The 15094-nt window shown below is 51.2% G+C and overlaps 1 protein-coding gene across 1 annotated transcript; it reads right to left on the bottom strand.

Moving 5' to 3' along the window:
- Positions 1-1085: 1085 nt before the first annotated feature.
- Positions 1086-14560, bottom strand: LOC121447530 (programmed cell death protein 1-like). The gene is made up of 5 exons (XM_041650818.1): positions 14485-14560; positions 3831-4190; positions 3497-3661; positions 2836-2870; positions 1086-2331 (listed from the first exon to the last, which is right to left on the bottom strand). Exons 1-5 carry the CDS (start codon positions 14558-14560, stop codon positions 2098-2100), a joined length of 870 nt encoding a protein of 289 aa, XP_041506752.1. The 3' UTR covers positions 1086-2097.
- Between the last annotated feature and the right edge of the window lie 534 nt (positions 14561-15094).

Raw genomic sequence — 15094 nt, 5'->3', positions numbered from 1 at the left:
GGATCGCGTAGCAAATCCCTACGTTAGGATTCATAACCGTAGCAAAGTTACAGTTACAAAGTAGCTTTTATGAAATAATTTTATGGTTGGGGGTCACCACGGCAGAAGGAATTGTATTAAAGAGTGGCAACATCAGGGAGGTTGAGACCACTGCTCTGGGTAATGTCTCACCTGTAGCTGTGCTAGAGGGAGCAGGCCAGCACGCAACGGTCTGCTACCCTAGGGGGCTTCTTGAACAGTGGAGAGCTGCCCATCTCTTGATGTTCACCTTCTTCCTATCAACTGGGTGACTAGGTTTCTTTTGTAGCGCAGGTGAGTTTTCCTAGAACCCTGGCTTATTCTTGACCTCTCTCCTCTGACACTGCCTGTCCAGGACATGGCATCTCCTTCTCCCTTGCTCAATACGGATTGATGGCAGTGAGCTCAGGAGAGGCTCAAGGGGTAGGGGATGTGTGGGTAGCTGCGGCACCCAAAGGCGGCTCTCTGGTCTCCAGCAGAGGCTGGAAGGCTGCCCGCCTTCCTCTGTTGTCAAAAGTCAGGACCTCGGGCTAGTGCTGGGCTGGGAACAGTTTATCCCTTCTGAAATGTCCTATGCTGTGTCCTGGGAAGGGACCCGCAGGTACCTCTCTCATCCAGATACTCTTCACCCACCCTACAGAGATGGCTCCCAACACATGGCACCAACGCTGCCTGGAAGGATTCACAGAGGAGGACATGGGGGATACAGGCAAAGCAGCCCAGGGGATCTTTCAACTGGGCTGAGGCTTGGGGTCTGTTGCCATGGGGGCCTCGGAAGGCCTGGTGTGGGGAGCATGCCTCTTCCTCAACCTCTGCGCTTGAGGTCTTTCGTCCCTGGGTGGTGACATGTAACCCTGAGAATGACGAATGGAGATGAGGCTAGGGAGTGACTGTGTATGTCAGGAATAGAAAGGACTGGCTCAGACTGGGCCTGAAGAGGGTGGTGACCTGCCCTACTTCACCTGGAGCCTCGGCATGGCCCTGCAGCGCTTCCTTTACTGCCCTGGCCCCAACACTGCCAGAAGGAGAACAGAATTTCTTAAAGCTTTTGTTACCATTTAATTATAATAGGCTAGAACCAAAGGAAAGGGACACGGAGCCCTGGCCATATGGGTGCCCACCAGACAGCTAGACTCTCGCTGCCTTGACTGTCTGAAGTGTCAAGGGGACCCTTGAAATCCTTTGTCCAGCTCACAGCACAGCGTGAATGGCAGCCAGAACTGGACTCCAGAAGAGGATGAACGGAGAGACCCCAACACCCAAACCACTGCCTAAGATGGCCACAGTTGATATAAGTCAAAACTATGTCTCTCTTTTCCCTTCCCTGATGCTGACACGGGACCTGTGCTTTTGGTCCCTAAGGGAGATCAGGGGAGAGGCAAGTGCCTCACTGGAGGTGTGGGTGGGTCTCTAGCTCTGTTGGGCCCCATCATTGCCTCAGTTTCCCAGCTGTAGAAAGATCTGAGGTATCTGTGCATACAGAAGGACAGCAGGGACCCTCATAGAGCCTCTACCTGGTGAGTGGTCATGCTTCCCCAGACCCCTGATGCTGGGCACTTTCCTAGTCTTCACCAGAACCTCTCCAGGCCTTGGAACTAGTTCAGGGTCCCCAGGTCCCCCAGCCTATGGTCTCCCAGCTGAGTGTCTCTCAAAGACAGCTTTAGGTGTTGTGTCTACTGTATACCTGGAGCTCCTTGTTATGGGGGTGCCTCATAGGCAGTCTCTAATCAGGTTCCCCATTTCCAGACACAAAATTCCCCGAGGCCATAGGCTACAGAGACACAATCCTTTCACAGTTCCCAGCAGCAGGGTTCAGGAGACCTAGGCTCAGGCCAGCTCTGTGCTTTGTGACCCGAGGGGACAGGGATACTTGCTGCTCCCAGCTTGTGGAAGACATTAAGAGAACTGTCACTCAACAACGCATGTGTTGGAACTGGTACAAGTGGTGGGTTGTCACTCCAGGTAGCTCAGACCCTGGGAGCCTTTGTGGCACGGTAACCCGCATGCTCCTCTTGATGGAGGAATGAACCGGTGCTCTCCGTTGAGAGTCTGCAAAATGCTAATGGTGGAAGCATCTGGTCAAAGGGGCCAAGAGCAGTGTCCATCCTCATGCCTTGGAGGCCGGGGACCTTGAGGGACATCTGCTGAGCCCCTACGTCCTAAGGATGAGGCACCCAGCCCTTCAGTGAAGACAATGGTGGCATACTCTGTGTGTACACAGGGCGTGGGGAGCTCTGGAGTCTTCTGTCTTCCCTGAAAGTCCAGCTCCTCGTAGGCCACACTGAAGACAGGTGCAGCTGAGGCGTCCTCCTTCTTCAAGGGAGGAAGAAGAAAGAGTTGTCTGTGTAGTCATTTGGGGGTGGTGTGTGCATCCCATAATCTCAGCCATTCCCTATGCTGAGTTTCCAATCTGTCACTGGATTTGGGGTTCTTCTTATAGACCTCAGCCGTTGAAGCTGGGACCTAACAGCTGTCTCTTCTCCCTACTTCCCTCTCTGAGATTTAGGATGCAGCGCCTTTGTTTCTGGTTCAGTTTCTACCTCTAAATGGTTCCTGGCCTTCTTGCAGGTTTAGTTTTCCAAAATGTGACATTTTTACTTGTCTCTACCCAGAACAGAATGACTATGGGAATGTCAGGGCTATGCACTCTGGGGTCAGCTGATGGGTAGAACATCAGAATATGGCTGTAGGATCCTGGCGGGAATTGTGAGCTTAATTCTCTAGGCTGCAGCTCCCAGGCCTCATGGTCCTCTCTGCCTGTACCAAGCCCTGGGGTAGACTGTGATGAATCCCTCAAGAAAGGAGACCCAGACTCACCAGAGGCTGTTCCTTTCTTCCAGTTCTTCTGGCCTCTGTTGAGAAACATACTCTGAATTAGAGGGGCAGCTGTTGAACCATCCTCCCTGGTGGAGGGGAATGTCTTGGCAGTGTGTGTGTGTGTGTGTGTGTGTGTGTGTGTGTTTTGGAGTAGGGGTTTCAGGCCCTGAGGAGACCTAGACCATGGGAAGGCATCAGGCTTTCTATTCCCACTCATGCCCTTCCCATTTAGTATCTGGGAGTTCCCACTTGGGTCATGAGTTGTGGACTATGGGCCTGCCACAGGGATGGATGCCCACGTGTGACCATTTTCCTAGTGCACCATAGCACACGGCAGACATGCTGCAGATACTCTGTGTGGCTTCTTAGCTGGCTGATGACCAGACTTAGCTAGGACGCTCCTGGAGCTAGCTGTGCATGGGGCGGATACAGGCTCTTGTAGTGGCTAGGATATGTGTGATGGTCCAAGTGGGTGTGAAGTATTGGGACTACAAGGTTTCAGGACAGTCAGGAGCCATGAGGAAGGTAGGAGGTAGAAGTGTTGGAAGGAGGCATTGTGGGTGGACAATGGCCAGCAAGACTATTTGCAAGGCCTGAGGCTTTGATTTTGGTGGGGCTGGGGCTGGGGCAGGGGTAGGGGCAGGGTTCTGAAGAGCCTTACCTGACACACCTGTTGAGCAGAAAGCAGCTAGGACCCAGGTCAGCAGCAGCAGCACAGGGACACCCACTAGAACACTCATAATACCAATGACCAAGCCTTGAAACTGGCCTGCTGGCCTGGGTGATGAGGGGCTGGGGTATCTTGTTGAGGTCTCCAGGATTCTCTCTACAGGACCACAAAGGATAGAGTTCTAGGACACCAATCATGTATTCGCTTTAGGGGCAACCATCCTGCCTGCTTCAAGCCCACTTTGAATGGGCCCTGACTGGCTACCCACCCTACTTCCATGGGCTCCACCATAAGGGGTCTCCGATTCAGATGTTTCTAGCCGCACCTGTTACCACAAGCTCTGCTCCAGGGCTCTCCTTGATTTGTGGCTTGGGGGGCAGGGAGATAGCCCCACAGAGGTAGATGCCACTGTCATTTCGTCGTGTGGCGAGGATGTTCATGTGGAAGTCATGCCCGTTGGGCAGCTGTGTGATCTGGAAGCGGTTGTCCCGGACAGGCTGGCTGAAACCGTTGCAGAAGGCGGCCTGTTTTTCAGTCTGGTTGCTGGGGCTCAGGCGGTACCAGTTCAGCATAAGGTCCTCGGTCCAGTTGGAGAAACTGCAGGTGAAGGTGGCATTTGCTCCCTCGGACACTGTGAGCCAGGCTGGGGAGAAGGTGAGGGGCCTCCAGGAATTGCTGGAGACCTCTGAGATGGAGGAGAAAAAAAAACTCTGTGAGGAAGGGGCGTACCCTTTTTGACCATTTTCTGAAATCTCTGGGGAGAGGAATGGTTCTCTCAGACCGACCCCAGGACAATCTCCTAAGCAGTACCCCTGCTCAGGAGCCTGTAGCTTCTTGTGGCTATGTGAGTCCCTATCCCCAACAAGCAGGGTTCTTCCTTTAGTGTAACTGAACTTAGAGACTGGAAGCATCTATCTGACATGCTTACTTCTATCCTTTGAGAATCTCCCCCCCCCCACCAGATATCTTTACCTTCCCACTCCAGTGCAAGGAGTCCTGGGCCAGACCTGCATGTTCTAGCCCTAGCCTTCTAGTTCTGTTAGAAGGGTCAGTGGGATGCTACATTGGGAAGTGGGACTTCCACGAAAAACCCAGACATTGGAGGTAGTGTATTCTTTAGTAAACTTGGGGTCCAGGCTGTGTCCTGGACCAGAGACGCCATCCAGCATGACAGAGCTGCCCTGGTAGCAGAAGCTATGGGGCAGTCGTGTCTTCCAGCCATATTAGAGGTCACAGCCAGGGGCCTCCAAAGACCATTGTCCCTGAAGTGGACAGAAGGAGAGGTCCCATGGTGCAGGACTCCCAAAAACAAAGATGAGCGGGATGGTACGGCTGCCAGGGCTTGGTCAGGGGTACCTCACACATCCTGCAGGGCCTCGTGGCTCTTCTCAGCAGGTGCCTATCTCACTGACAGGCTTCTTGTCACATATATGTGCACACTTACATATAACCTCCTGCTGGTACTCTAAAACACTCCCTACTGGGACCCATGTGATGCCAACCATTGAACCCACAGTCAGAGATGTGGGTACAGTCAGAAGCTCCAGGGACAAGGGAAGACAGATCTGCCAAACACACACTTGCTGGGGAGACAGCTATGCACACAGGAAACAGCCACAGAGCCATCCTTGAAGATGCTCTGGCCTCGACTCTGGCTCTTCTGCCAGCATTCTTTGCCCTTGGCCTATCTAGTCACTGGGCACCTGGAACGTGTAGAGAAAGGGCCAGTGCAAAGACAGAGCTGTGTCCCCAGTTGTACCTAGACATATAGCGAGGGAATTCTACCCAATTACATGGCCCAGGGCACTGTACTATAGACATTGCCTCCACCAATGAATAAGCAGAATTGACATTTCCCCTCTCTGATGTTCTCCGCTATACAGGGGTGATGGATGCACGATGCCAGGCCCTGCTGATGACCTAGTGCCACTTGAATTGCGGGTGGGCGTAGTCTATGAGCCAGGCCTGGAGTGCTGCAAAGGCCAGGGTCCCTAGATCTCACGCAGTTGGTGAAGCCTGAGTCATGCGGTTCTGGGTAGTGGTCTGTAGGTCTGTGTGGGCCAGGAGGAACAATGATGTCAAGGGTCCTCAGAGGAGTCACGCCCAGGCTGGGGGTGGCCAGTGTGAGATCTTCCCATCCTAGCCAAGTTCCGTCCCTCCTCAGAGGCAACACAAACATCATGGGGCTACAGTATACTCTTCCTTTGGCCTGTCTAAACCACATGCAGCTAGCATGTCACAGCAGAGTAGTGTCAATAAATATCTTCTTCGAACATTCACTCAAGAAATATATGAGCCTTTTTTCAAGAAAGCCTCCAGCAACTATAGTAAGGTTAGACTCGGATTTGGTGAAGCAGACATATCATCCCCACCTTCACCCTTCTAGAATCTATCAGTGTGGTCTGGTCTATGGTCTCCATCCTTGGAACTAGAAACTTGAGCTCCTTTTAGCACTCCAGGTAATCTGTCCAGCCCTACCCTGACACCGCAAAGCCACCACAACAGCCGCACTTAAGCACTGATCTCCAAATAGATTCTCAAGAGTTACCAGGGTCATGAGGACCAGAAAAGCCCCCGGAGAGCCAAAAGGTATAGGACTCTTCTTTGTTCTGGGCAGGACTGTCACACCTCTCCAAGGGTAGCTGTGACCTGTGAATGCACCAGGCCCCTCTGCCCAAATGTCACCTTCTGTCTTCAGATGGGATCCATCCCCTAGGCTTTGGGACCGTGGTGTGTCCTCAGGGAGCCACCTGCCACCCTCTCAACGCTGGCCCCTAGGTTGCCTGAGATGAGTTCTTGGGTAGACATTTGATCACGGGTCTCAGAGCCTTGCCTCGTCTCTCCTGCTCCTGCGTCTACATGTATGGCATTTTGGGTCACTTGTCTTCTCACTGACTCTTTGCAGTTTATTCCTCTGGTGGCAGGGTCGTTGACTTCCCAGGTCTCTGTCCTCTTGTGGGTCTCTGCTTGTGTCCATCCCAGGGCTCTATCTTGCTCTGTCCATGTCTGGGGCCTCCCCCCATGTCCCTTCCTCCCTCCTCAGAGCAGTCTCTGCTCCCTTTGTACCCCACAGTCTCTTATCTTCCCTTAGTCATCTCGTGTGGGAATTCTTTTCTTGAACTGGCATGTGTCTTCCCTCCATGTGCCTGTGGTGGGCCTAGAGATGACAAGGGTGGGGACTTCCTCATAGGGGGGATGTTAGGAGGGACTGGGCTTTGGCAAGAGAGTGTCTGCCTCTGAAGGCCACAAGGTGGTAATACTATATGGAGTGGGATACCCCCAGGGACTCAGATAATCCATAGAAGTACAGTGTCACTCAGAAAATAGGCCCTTGAGAGAGCTATCAGGAGCTGATCTGGGAGCACCTCGTTGCGTGCGATGGCGGCTAGGTGTGTTCAGCATGAAGCATCTACTGCAGTCCCGAGAAAGCGAGACAAATGCTGCAGCATCTGAGGCCCTAGGCAGCACTTCTGAGTCTCCCTTTCATGCTGTGGCTGCCTGTGGGAGCGCACAGGTAGATGAAAGTGAAGTGTCACTGTGGTTAGAACGCATAACGGTGGCTTCTCTTTTAAAGACAGGAACTGGTTCAAGAGCTGAGGCTGGCCTTGAACTCACAATTCACCTTCTGCCCCCTAGGTGCCAAGATCACAGGCAGGCGCTGTCCTGCTGTGAGAAAGGCACTTCCGGTTAATCCAAAGTGAGCGGCGAGGAGATGTGAGAAGACCAACTTCTGGGTACAGTGAGGGAGGATTTCCCTGTGCCCCTCGCACACGGTAAGTTCCAGGAAACTGTTCTGATGCCATGTGCACAGTTAGAAATTTCACAGGGGGGAGAAAGGAGAACTGGGAGAGGGAGTTTGGAAAGGAAAAGTCAGCTGTGGCAGTATGTGCTTGCAATGTCAGCATCATGGGAGGTAGAGACAGGAGGAGCCTTGGAGACTTACAGCCAGTTAGCTTGGCTGAAGAACGCAAGCTCTAGGTTTAGTGGAAGATATTGTCTCAAGGGAATATGGTGTGTGGTGATGCAATAGTTTGAAAGTATCACTTACATTTTAAGAGACTGGGATTTTTGTTGGAACTCACAGCCAAAGTTAATAATAGCTTGTGTTCACTGAAGACTTAAGACTGCTATCCTATGTCAGTGTGGTGAGTTCCCAGAAAATTAGGAAACAACCTTCCTCAACACCCAGGAGTACCACTTTTGGGTATATATCCAGAAGATGCTCAATCATACCACAAGGACTTGTGCTCAACTATGTTCATAGCAGCATTGTTTGTCATAGCCAGAACCTGGAAACAACCTAAATGCCCCTCGACCGAAGAATGGTTAAGGAAAATGTGGTATATTTACACAATAGAGTACTACATAGCAGGAAAAAAATGACATCTTGAATTTTGCAGGCAAATGGATGGAGCTAGAAAACATCATTTTGAGTGAGGTAACCCAGACCCAGAAAGACAATTATCACACAGACTCACTCATAAGTGATTTTTAGACATAAAGAAAAGAAAACCAGCCTACAAATCACAATCCCAGAGAACCTAGACAACAACGAAGACCCTAAGAGAAACATACATAGATCTAATCTACATGGGAAGTAGAAAAAGACAAGGTCTCCAGAGTAAATTGGGAACACCGGGACCTTGGGAGAGGGTTGAAGGGGAGGGGAGAGGCAGGGAGGGGAGCAGAGAAAAATGTAGAGCTCAATAAAATCAATAAAAAAATGACTGCTAAATCACTGTGTACTCAGCCCGGCCTTGAGCTCAAGAGATCCATTTGCCTTCCAAGCTTTGTGCCACCGAGCCCCACTATAACCTGCCTTTAAGAGAACAATATAACAATGAACCTTACATGCCTTGGATCTCCCACGTAATCAGCTTTTACAACCCGAGCAATGCATAGCTGCAGTCTTAAGTTACACACTCTTGCATGCCGCTGACCCAGATAATGCATGTAGACCGTTCGCTGCAAGCAGAAAATGCAGAGGCTGAAGGCAGTCTTCTAAAATCTGTCACAAAGGTGGAAAGCATCCGTGTACGGGTACTGGGTGACAATGGTGCTTGTCATCTGGGTCAGCTGAGATCAGTGGGAGCCAGCCACTTAATCCCTGGTAACACTCTTAAAGATTTCTGTCAAGTATCCCATTCTCTCCCCATAGGATGCTTTTTATGCTGTTCCATAATGACAGAGCAAAGTCCTTTCTGAGGGACAGACAGACAGGCACACACATGCAGAACTCGTACAGCAGACAGCCTCACAGATACAGACAGCTATGTTAGACAGACAGACACCACTCACAGACGGACAGCCATGACAGCCACATTTGTATATAAGCACATGAGCACCTCATACAACAGACAGACAGTACACATAGATACAGACGTCCACAATGGACAGACAGACAGACATATACACACAGCTCATACAACAGACAGACACCACTCACAGAAACGGACAGCTACGACACATACACACTGAACAGAAGACACAGACATACGGGCAGATGCACAAGCCAGCTTTTACGCAGGCACAGATTCAGACTCAAACAGAGAGACACGTGGAGCATGAAGCAGAGAGTTCCAATCTGGAATGGCTCTTGGTTAAGTGACTCCAAGGGGAGGTGCTTCAATTTCTTTCCTTAATGTGACACGGATGCATTACTGAGGACTCGGAGTTAATCACTAGCGGGTGTAATCTCCATTGAGGTATGAGCAACAAGGCAGGGTACCTTCCTCTGGCCGGCACATACGCAGGCAAAGGTGCGTGCACCCACGGACACCCACATCCACACACCAGAAGCGTCACAGGGCTGTGGTGTTGGCTCAGTTGCTAATGTGTCTGCCAACCAAATGTGAGGAGATTGATTTCTAGTATCTATCTAATTCCGGTGTGGCAGTGCCTGCCTGTAATCCTGGGACTGAGAAGGCGGGGATAGGAGGACACCCGAGGCATGTTGGAGAGCCAATTTGACTGAGTCAGTAAGAGAGAGCTCCTGTTTCAAAAATTAAGATGGAGAGAAACAGAGGAAGACATCTAATATTTACCTCTGGTCTTCACATATATGCTCACACGCATGTACATAAATGTGCATGTACAATGATGTTCACACACACACACACACACGCATGCACACGCTTCTTTTATTTGTAAAAATTAACAGATGAGCCTGTCCTTCACTTGGTAGTGTGCATGCCAGTGAGGAGATTTGACCCTTTTTCATGTTTAGCTCACTTTGCTGCTCATCTTGTGGGTCTCTAACCAGGATTTGGGAACCTAGAACTGACTGGGATACCTTTTGGGGATGCACCCAGAGCCAGCCTAGTTGAACTCACCCCGTTGTCTTCCAACCTAGTGGGGTGTGAAGCCCAGAATGTAATGTAAAGGGCCCCTTTCCCCTGTCCAACCTGTCCTGGGACTTCTGCCGTTGGAGGTCAAGTGTGGGGGTGCCAGTGGTGGCAACTTAGCCTTCTGCTCTTCAACCCCACCCCTGTCCAACTTACTTGGGAGTTTTCACCCCACAATCATGTCGTCAGTGAGTGCCTGTCCCCAGAACACTAACCCCCAAGTCATATGCGAGTGATACCGGGAAGGGAGAGCTCGGGAGGGAGCTGCGTGCCCACTCACAGGCTGTTGGGTCATATGCTGTGGAGGAAGAGGCTGGGCTCAAAGACTGAGCACTTGCCCCGTCCTTCTTAGGATCCCCCGGACCACTTTGGGACCCTGCACTCCTCCCATTGGCAAGAAGGACTCACTGGAGACCACCTCTTGATCTTAGACTCCCTGCTCCTAGAACCCCGAGATGATTAAACCTTGTTCTTCATAAATAGAACAGCAGAACAGGGACTAAGCTAGGCTTTCTCCCCACAGGAGTCTTCCTGGCCTCCTTAACCTGTGCAGTTCTGCCTAGAAGGTGTGATTCACAGATGTCAGGGGTCTTCTCGGTTTCCCTGAGCTTTCTCTTGGGTTCATGGACAGAGCTGAGTTGATGGGTGAGTGCCATGTCCTGGTTAGCACTGGGAGGTTGAAAGGATGAGTCCTTTCAGTCAGCCTGAACCTGGAGGGCCACACGACAAGCGCACTGCAGACCACAGGCTCCTGTGCGCTGAGGCCAAATCATAACTGCATAGACGCATAAAGTACCTTATGTAGGCAAGACTCATCTGGGATGACGACAGCATGGTCAGGGGGGTGACAGGGGTCTTCTTATTCATTACAAATGGGTTGTATCCCCTATGTCCACCTGGAGAAATGTCCCCAGGGTGAGGATCCCAGAAGGGCACTTCCAAAGATGACCAGGGCTGTAGTTTCAAGTAGATGTGAGATGTCCCAGATGACACTCCACATTTCTTGCCTAAGCGGCTAAGAGCACAGGCTAACCAAGCCAAAGGCAAAGAACCTGCAGACACTCAGCCAAAACCATGCCACCCACAAGGGTTCCAGCCAGGGAGAAGCGAGCCAGTTAGAAGCAAGATGAGCTAGTCAGAGCTCTAGCTGCATCTAGGTGGGGATGTGTCTCCATGGGACTGACAGGGATGCGGGTAAAAGGCTTCCTAACATCTGTCGTTGATGCTCAGTGATGCAGAGCCTCACAGTGATGAGAGGAGATGGGAGATGGGGCTGAACTGTTCCTAAACACAAACTGGAGCCTTTACACCAGCACCTAGGGATAGAAATTCACTAGCAGTAGGGGCTAGCTATAGGATTAATTAGATAAGGTCACTTTGGAGAGGGTAGGTCTCAGCTAGAGGGACTGATGTCTATGTAGAAAGGGGATTATGGACATTGATGCAGAAGGGTAAAGGCAGAAGACGGGGAGGTGTCTAGGTACCAAGGAATCCAAAGGTTGCTGGAGAATTCAGAGGCAGGAGGGGGACCTGGAACTTAACCGGCTCACAGGGACTGAGGATCCCCCTATCTTGAGTTCCAATTTAAGACCCCAAGCCTGAGACAATGCTTCCTAAGCCCCTTCTCCATAAGCTGTGGTACTTGGTGACAGTGGTCCAGTCAAGCCAGTAAAGACAGGAAGTACCAATAAGCCAGGTGAGATTGTGTGTGTGTGCTGGTGAGATTAGAGCTGGACAATTTTGAGTTTTATGCTGGCCTGGGCAATCTGATGAGACATTGCCCCAAGAAAGGTCAATATTCTAAACTAATATAACACATACACACACAGAGTTCTATCTATCTATCTCTCTATCTCTCTATTTCTCTATCTCTCTATCTATCTATCTATCTATCTATCTATCTATCTACCTATCATGTATGTATCGCTGTTTTCTAAATATCTATCCTTATTAATACAAATGTGCCCTCATCCCTCATCAAAGAAGATTTTCTTTTTTATCATTTTTTTCAATTTTTTAATTTAATTTTTTTAAAAAACTGTCCTTTCTCATTTCACATGCCAAATCTACTTCCCACTCCTTCCCCAAAGAAGATTCTTTTTGCAGCATAAGGCGGTGATTTCAGAGATGCCCAACACAGTCACAGGAGAACAAGTGACTGGATCGCACAGCTCCGACTGATAGATTGGGAACGCAAACCCTGACGCTAAGGCTCAGGGGAAATCACAGAAGACAGCGTGGAAAACTTGTAGGAGCCGGAGGCCCAGGCCACCTGTTGACAGAGCGTTCCCTGGACACTACAGGGCCAGTACACCCATGAGCTCTCAACCATGGCAGACTGAACACAAGACTAGCATGATTACAACACCACTTGCCACACAGATGTGAACAGAGGAAATTCCACACGGTCCTATCCCCATATGAAAAACTATCGGAGGCTAATGGCTAACAAGAGAGGGGGAATCAGTTGCTTCAAAGACAAATTCCCAGGCAGGTTGTCCAATCCCAAGAGGTCAACCCTGAACACGTACACATAGGAACAAGCCTGAATGGGCTTAATAGGTTATCTATGCAGACGTGTATATACATATATGTATGTACGTATTTTTCAAAATTATGGATTATAGAAAGCAAGTCTGACTTTAGGAAATGTGTCCTTAGGATGCGCTTGGCAGTTTTCATAAGTGGTCTGAGCAAATCTCACGAGGCAGTCACTGTTTTTCCCAGATTGTAGGTGGGAGGCTGGAGAGATGCCCCAGTGGTTAAAAGTTCTGGCTGTTTGTTCTCCCAGAGGACCCAGGTTCAATTCCCAGCAGCTACATGGCAGCTCACAACCACATGTAACTCCAGTGCCTCCCCAGACACGAGGCGCACATGCGATGCAGACGTACGGGCAAAACACCCATACACCTAAGATAAAATAATAAAATGGAAAAACGAAAGAACGAAAGAAAGAAAATGTAGGCGAGAAAACCGTAAAGAGACTGCGAGGCTCGCCAAAGGTCACCATGTTCACCAATGGCTTTATGGATTCCTAACTTACGGCTTCTTCTGAAAGGGTCTGCCAGCAAGGCAGCCCAGGCTGGCTTTGAACGTTTGACGGGCATGCTCAGCTATGCTTGTCTTTAGTCTGGATACGTGGTGGTCCATTTCCAAGCCTGAATTTCCTCACCTTAGTCACTAGGCAGTCAGGGTTGAGGTTGGGAGACGTGTAAAACTAGTAAGCATGAGAGGGGCTGTCTACGGGACCAACTGAAATAAAGAGAGCGAGGCAATCCGGAAGGGAGAGATGTCCTGGACGTAAAGTCCACTGCCACCAAGTGCAGGGCATTGGCTGTGTGACAGGCTCGGCGCAAGGCTGTTCAGATGGCCAGAGAGGAACGCCGGCTCCAAGACATTTGCCAGACAATCTAGAGCAGGCCTGCAGAACACACCCCTCTGTCCGTACTCTGTCATAAAGTTGCATTTGGGGACATGCCCAGTGTACCAGGTCACCAGAGTGAGTCATAGCCTCCTTTAGGTCTCGGGTCCTTCTCTCCGGTGACCCATGATCCTTCTCTCTTTGTTCCCTGGGTTTCCTGACAAGGTTCCCCCAAGGTTCATCTTTCATCCCTAGGGCCTCGGACCATCTCCCATGTTCAGAGCTGTATGCTCATCAGTCCTGAGAGCAACCCAAGGGCTCTCCTACCAGAGGCCAGCATGGAGGCCAAGTATTCCCAGCCTCCCAACCGGCCTTGGCCTGCAGCCTAAGGTGATGAGCACACTCAGTTCCCAGTCCTACCCAGCTCTCAAGATTGTGAAGAGGCCGGGGTGGAGGTGACTGAAGCCTCATATGAGCAAGGGGACATCGTTACAGGTAAAACATGTCCTAGGGCAGTCAGCACAGGGTAGAAGCTTGGGTCACTGTCTTACGCTTTGCAGGAGTAGCCCTGGCCCAGGAGCTAGGTGACTTTTCCCCTAGCCCTGGGTTCCCAGTGAAGGTGGGCTCAGTCCTGAGAGTAGAGGGTACAGGGTACAGGGTAAAGAGTATAGGGGAGTGAGGTCAAGTTTTCTCTGTGAGGAATTTGACCAGGATCGCTGTACCCCTCGATCTCACCCTCCCCCGAGTCCACCATGGATGCTAGGAGGCCAGGAATGTGCGGTCTAGAGTCCTCCAGAGATGGCAACATAGGAAACTGTGCCCATGAGGAGTATACAGCTGATAGACCCTTGGGGAGAAACTGCCAGTCATCTATCCAGTGTGTAGTGTGGGCCTCATGGAGGGATGTCCCCAACAATAAGAAGACACAGGGAAGGGCCAAGGACACCAGGGCCTGGCAGAATCCTGAAGCAGAGCCGTGGTGGCCAAGGCCAGACCCACCATTGCTCCACAGGGAGGGACATAAAGGATCAGCTGAGATTGGACAAATGTTCAGTCTGCCTGGAAGAAACTAGGAGGCGGATGCTGAGCCCTGGCAGGCCCTCCACCTGTAAAACCCACCGAGGGCGAAAAAAAAAAAAAAAAAAAGGAGCCAATCTAGGTAACCAAGAGACACAGGTGTTCCTCTCCTCCAGTGACAGGGACTCTGGGTGCCCGTTTCTTCAAGCCCTGCCCCAGCCACCAACCCTGATCCCACGTCCCTCGGAGCCACATACCTAGAAGCCACCCTGCTTGCCAGCTCAACTGCAGCACAGCCCAAGTGAGAGGCCAGGGCACCTGCCGGACCCACATGCCCAGAGCCCCTGGCTGCGCCTCCTTCAAACGCCGGGGGCCCGCTATCTCCTCCTCCTCGGCTGCTGAGGCAGAGTTGTCTATAGCGGAAGGGAAACGGTCCTGGGTTATGCTGGAGGGAGGAGACCTGTTCTTGGCTCCCGCCCCCTCTTCCTCCACCTCCACAGAGGTGGGAGAACAGGCAAAGAAGGGTGGGGGAGGGGCCTGGGAAGGAGGAGGGGGAGGGAAAGATGCCTGGGAGGAGCAGGTGGGGGCGGCTAGCGAGAGGTGAGGGAGTTGGGGAAGTAGCGAGAGGTGAGGGAGTTGGGGAACAGAGCGAGAGAAGAGAAGACCAGATGCCTTTGCCTCCCGCCCCACTATGGGTCTTCTCCACTTCAGGCAAATTTGGTCCTTTCCATTCCCTAAATCCTGATTGTTAGCTCCTGAGGTTTAGGGAGCCTGAGACGAGGGCTTTACTCTTGTCCCTTTGGAGGATGGGTGTACTCCTGGGCTGCAGGGAGGGTGAGCTGGACCTTCACCTATCTTGGCTGGCAA

This window comes from Microtus oregoni, unplaced genomic scaffold (assembly GCF_018167655.1).
Source record: "Microtus oregoni isolate MIOR12 unplaced genomic scaffold, Mior012 000004F_ref0000308, whole genome shotgun sequence".
In the NCBI taxonomy this organism is placed as follows: Eukaryota; Metazoa; Chordata; class Mammalia; order Rodentia; family Cricetidae; genus Microtus; species Microtus oregoni.
The sequence above is the reverse complement of the archived record's forward strand: the minus strand, read 5'-3'. Positions and strand labels throughout refer to the sequence as shown.

Excerpts from the sequence above, each read along its gene's own strand:
- LOC121447530 (XM_041650818.1), bottom strand. The coding sequence starts at position 14,560 with ATGTGGGTCCGGCAGGTGCCCTGGCCTCTCACTTGGGCTGTGCTGCAG. Across the intron at positions 2,871-3,496 it reads CTGCTCAACAGGTGTGTCAG|AGGCCAGAAGAACTGGAAGA; the intron begins GTAAGGCTCTTC and ends GTTTCTCAACAG. Across the intron at positions 2,332-2,835 it reads GAAGAAAGGAACAGCCTCTG|AAGGAGGACGCCTCAGCTGC; the intron begins GTGAGTCTGGGT and ends CCTCCCTTGAAG.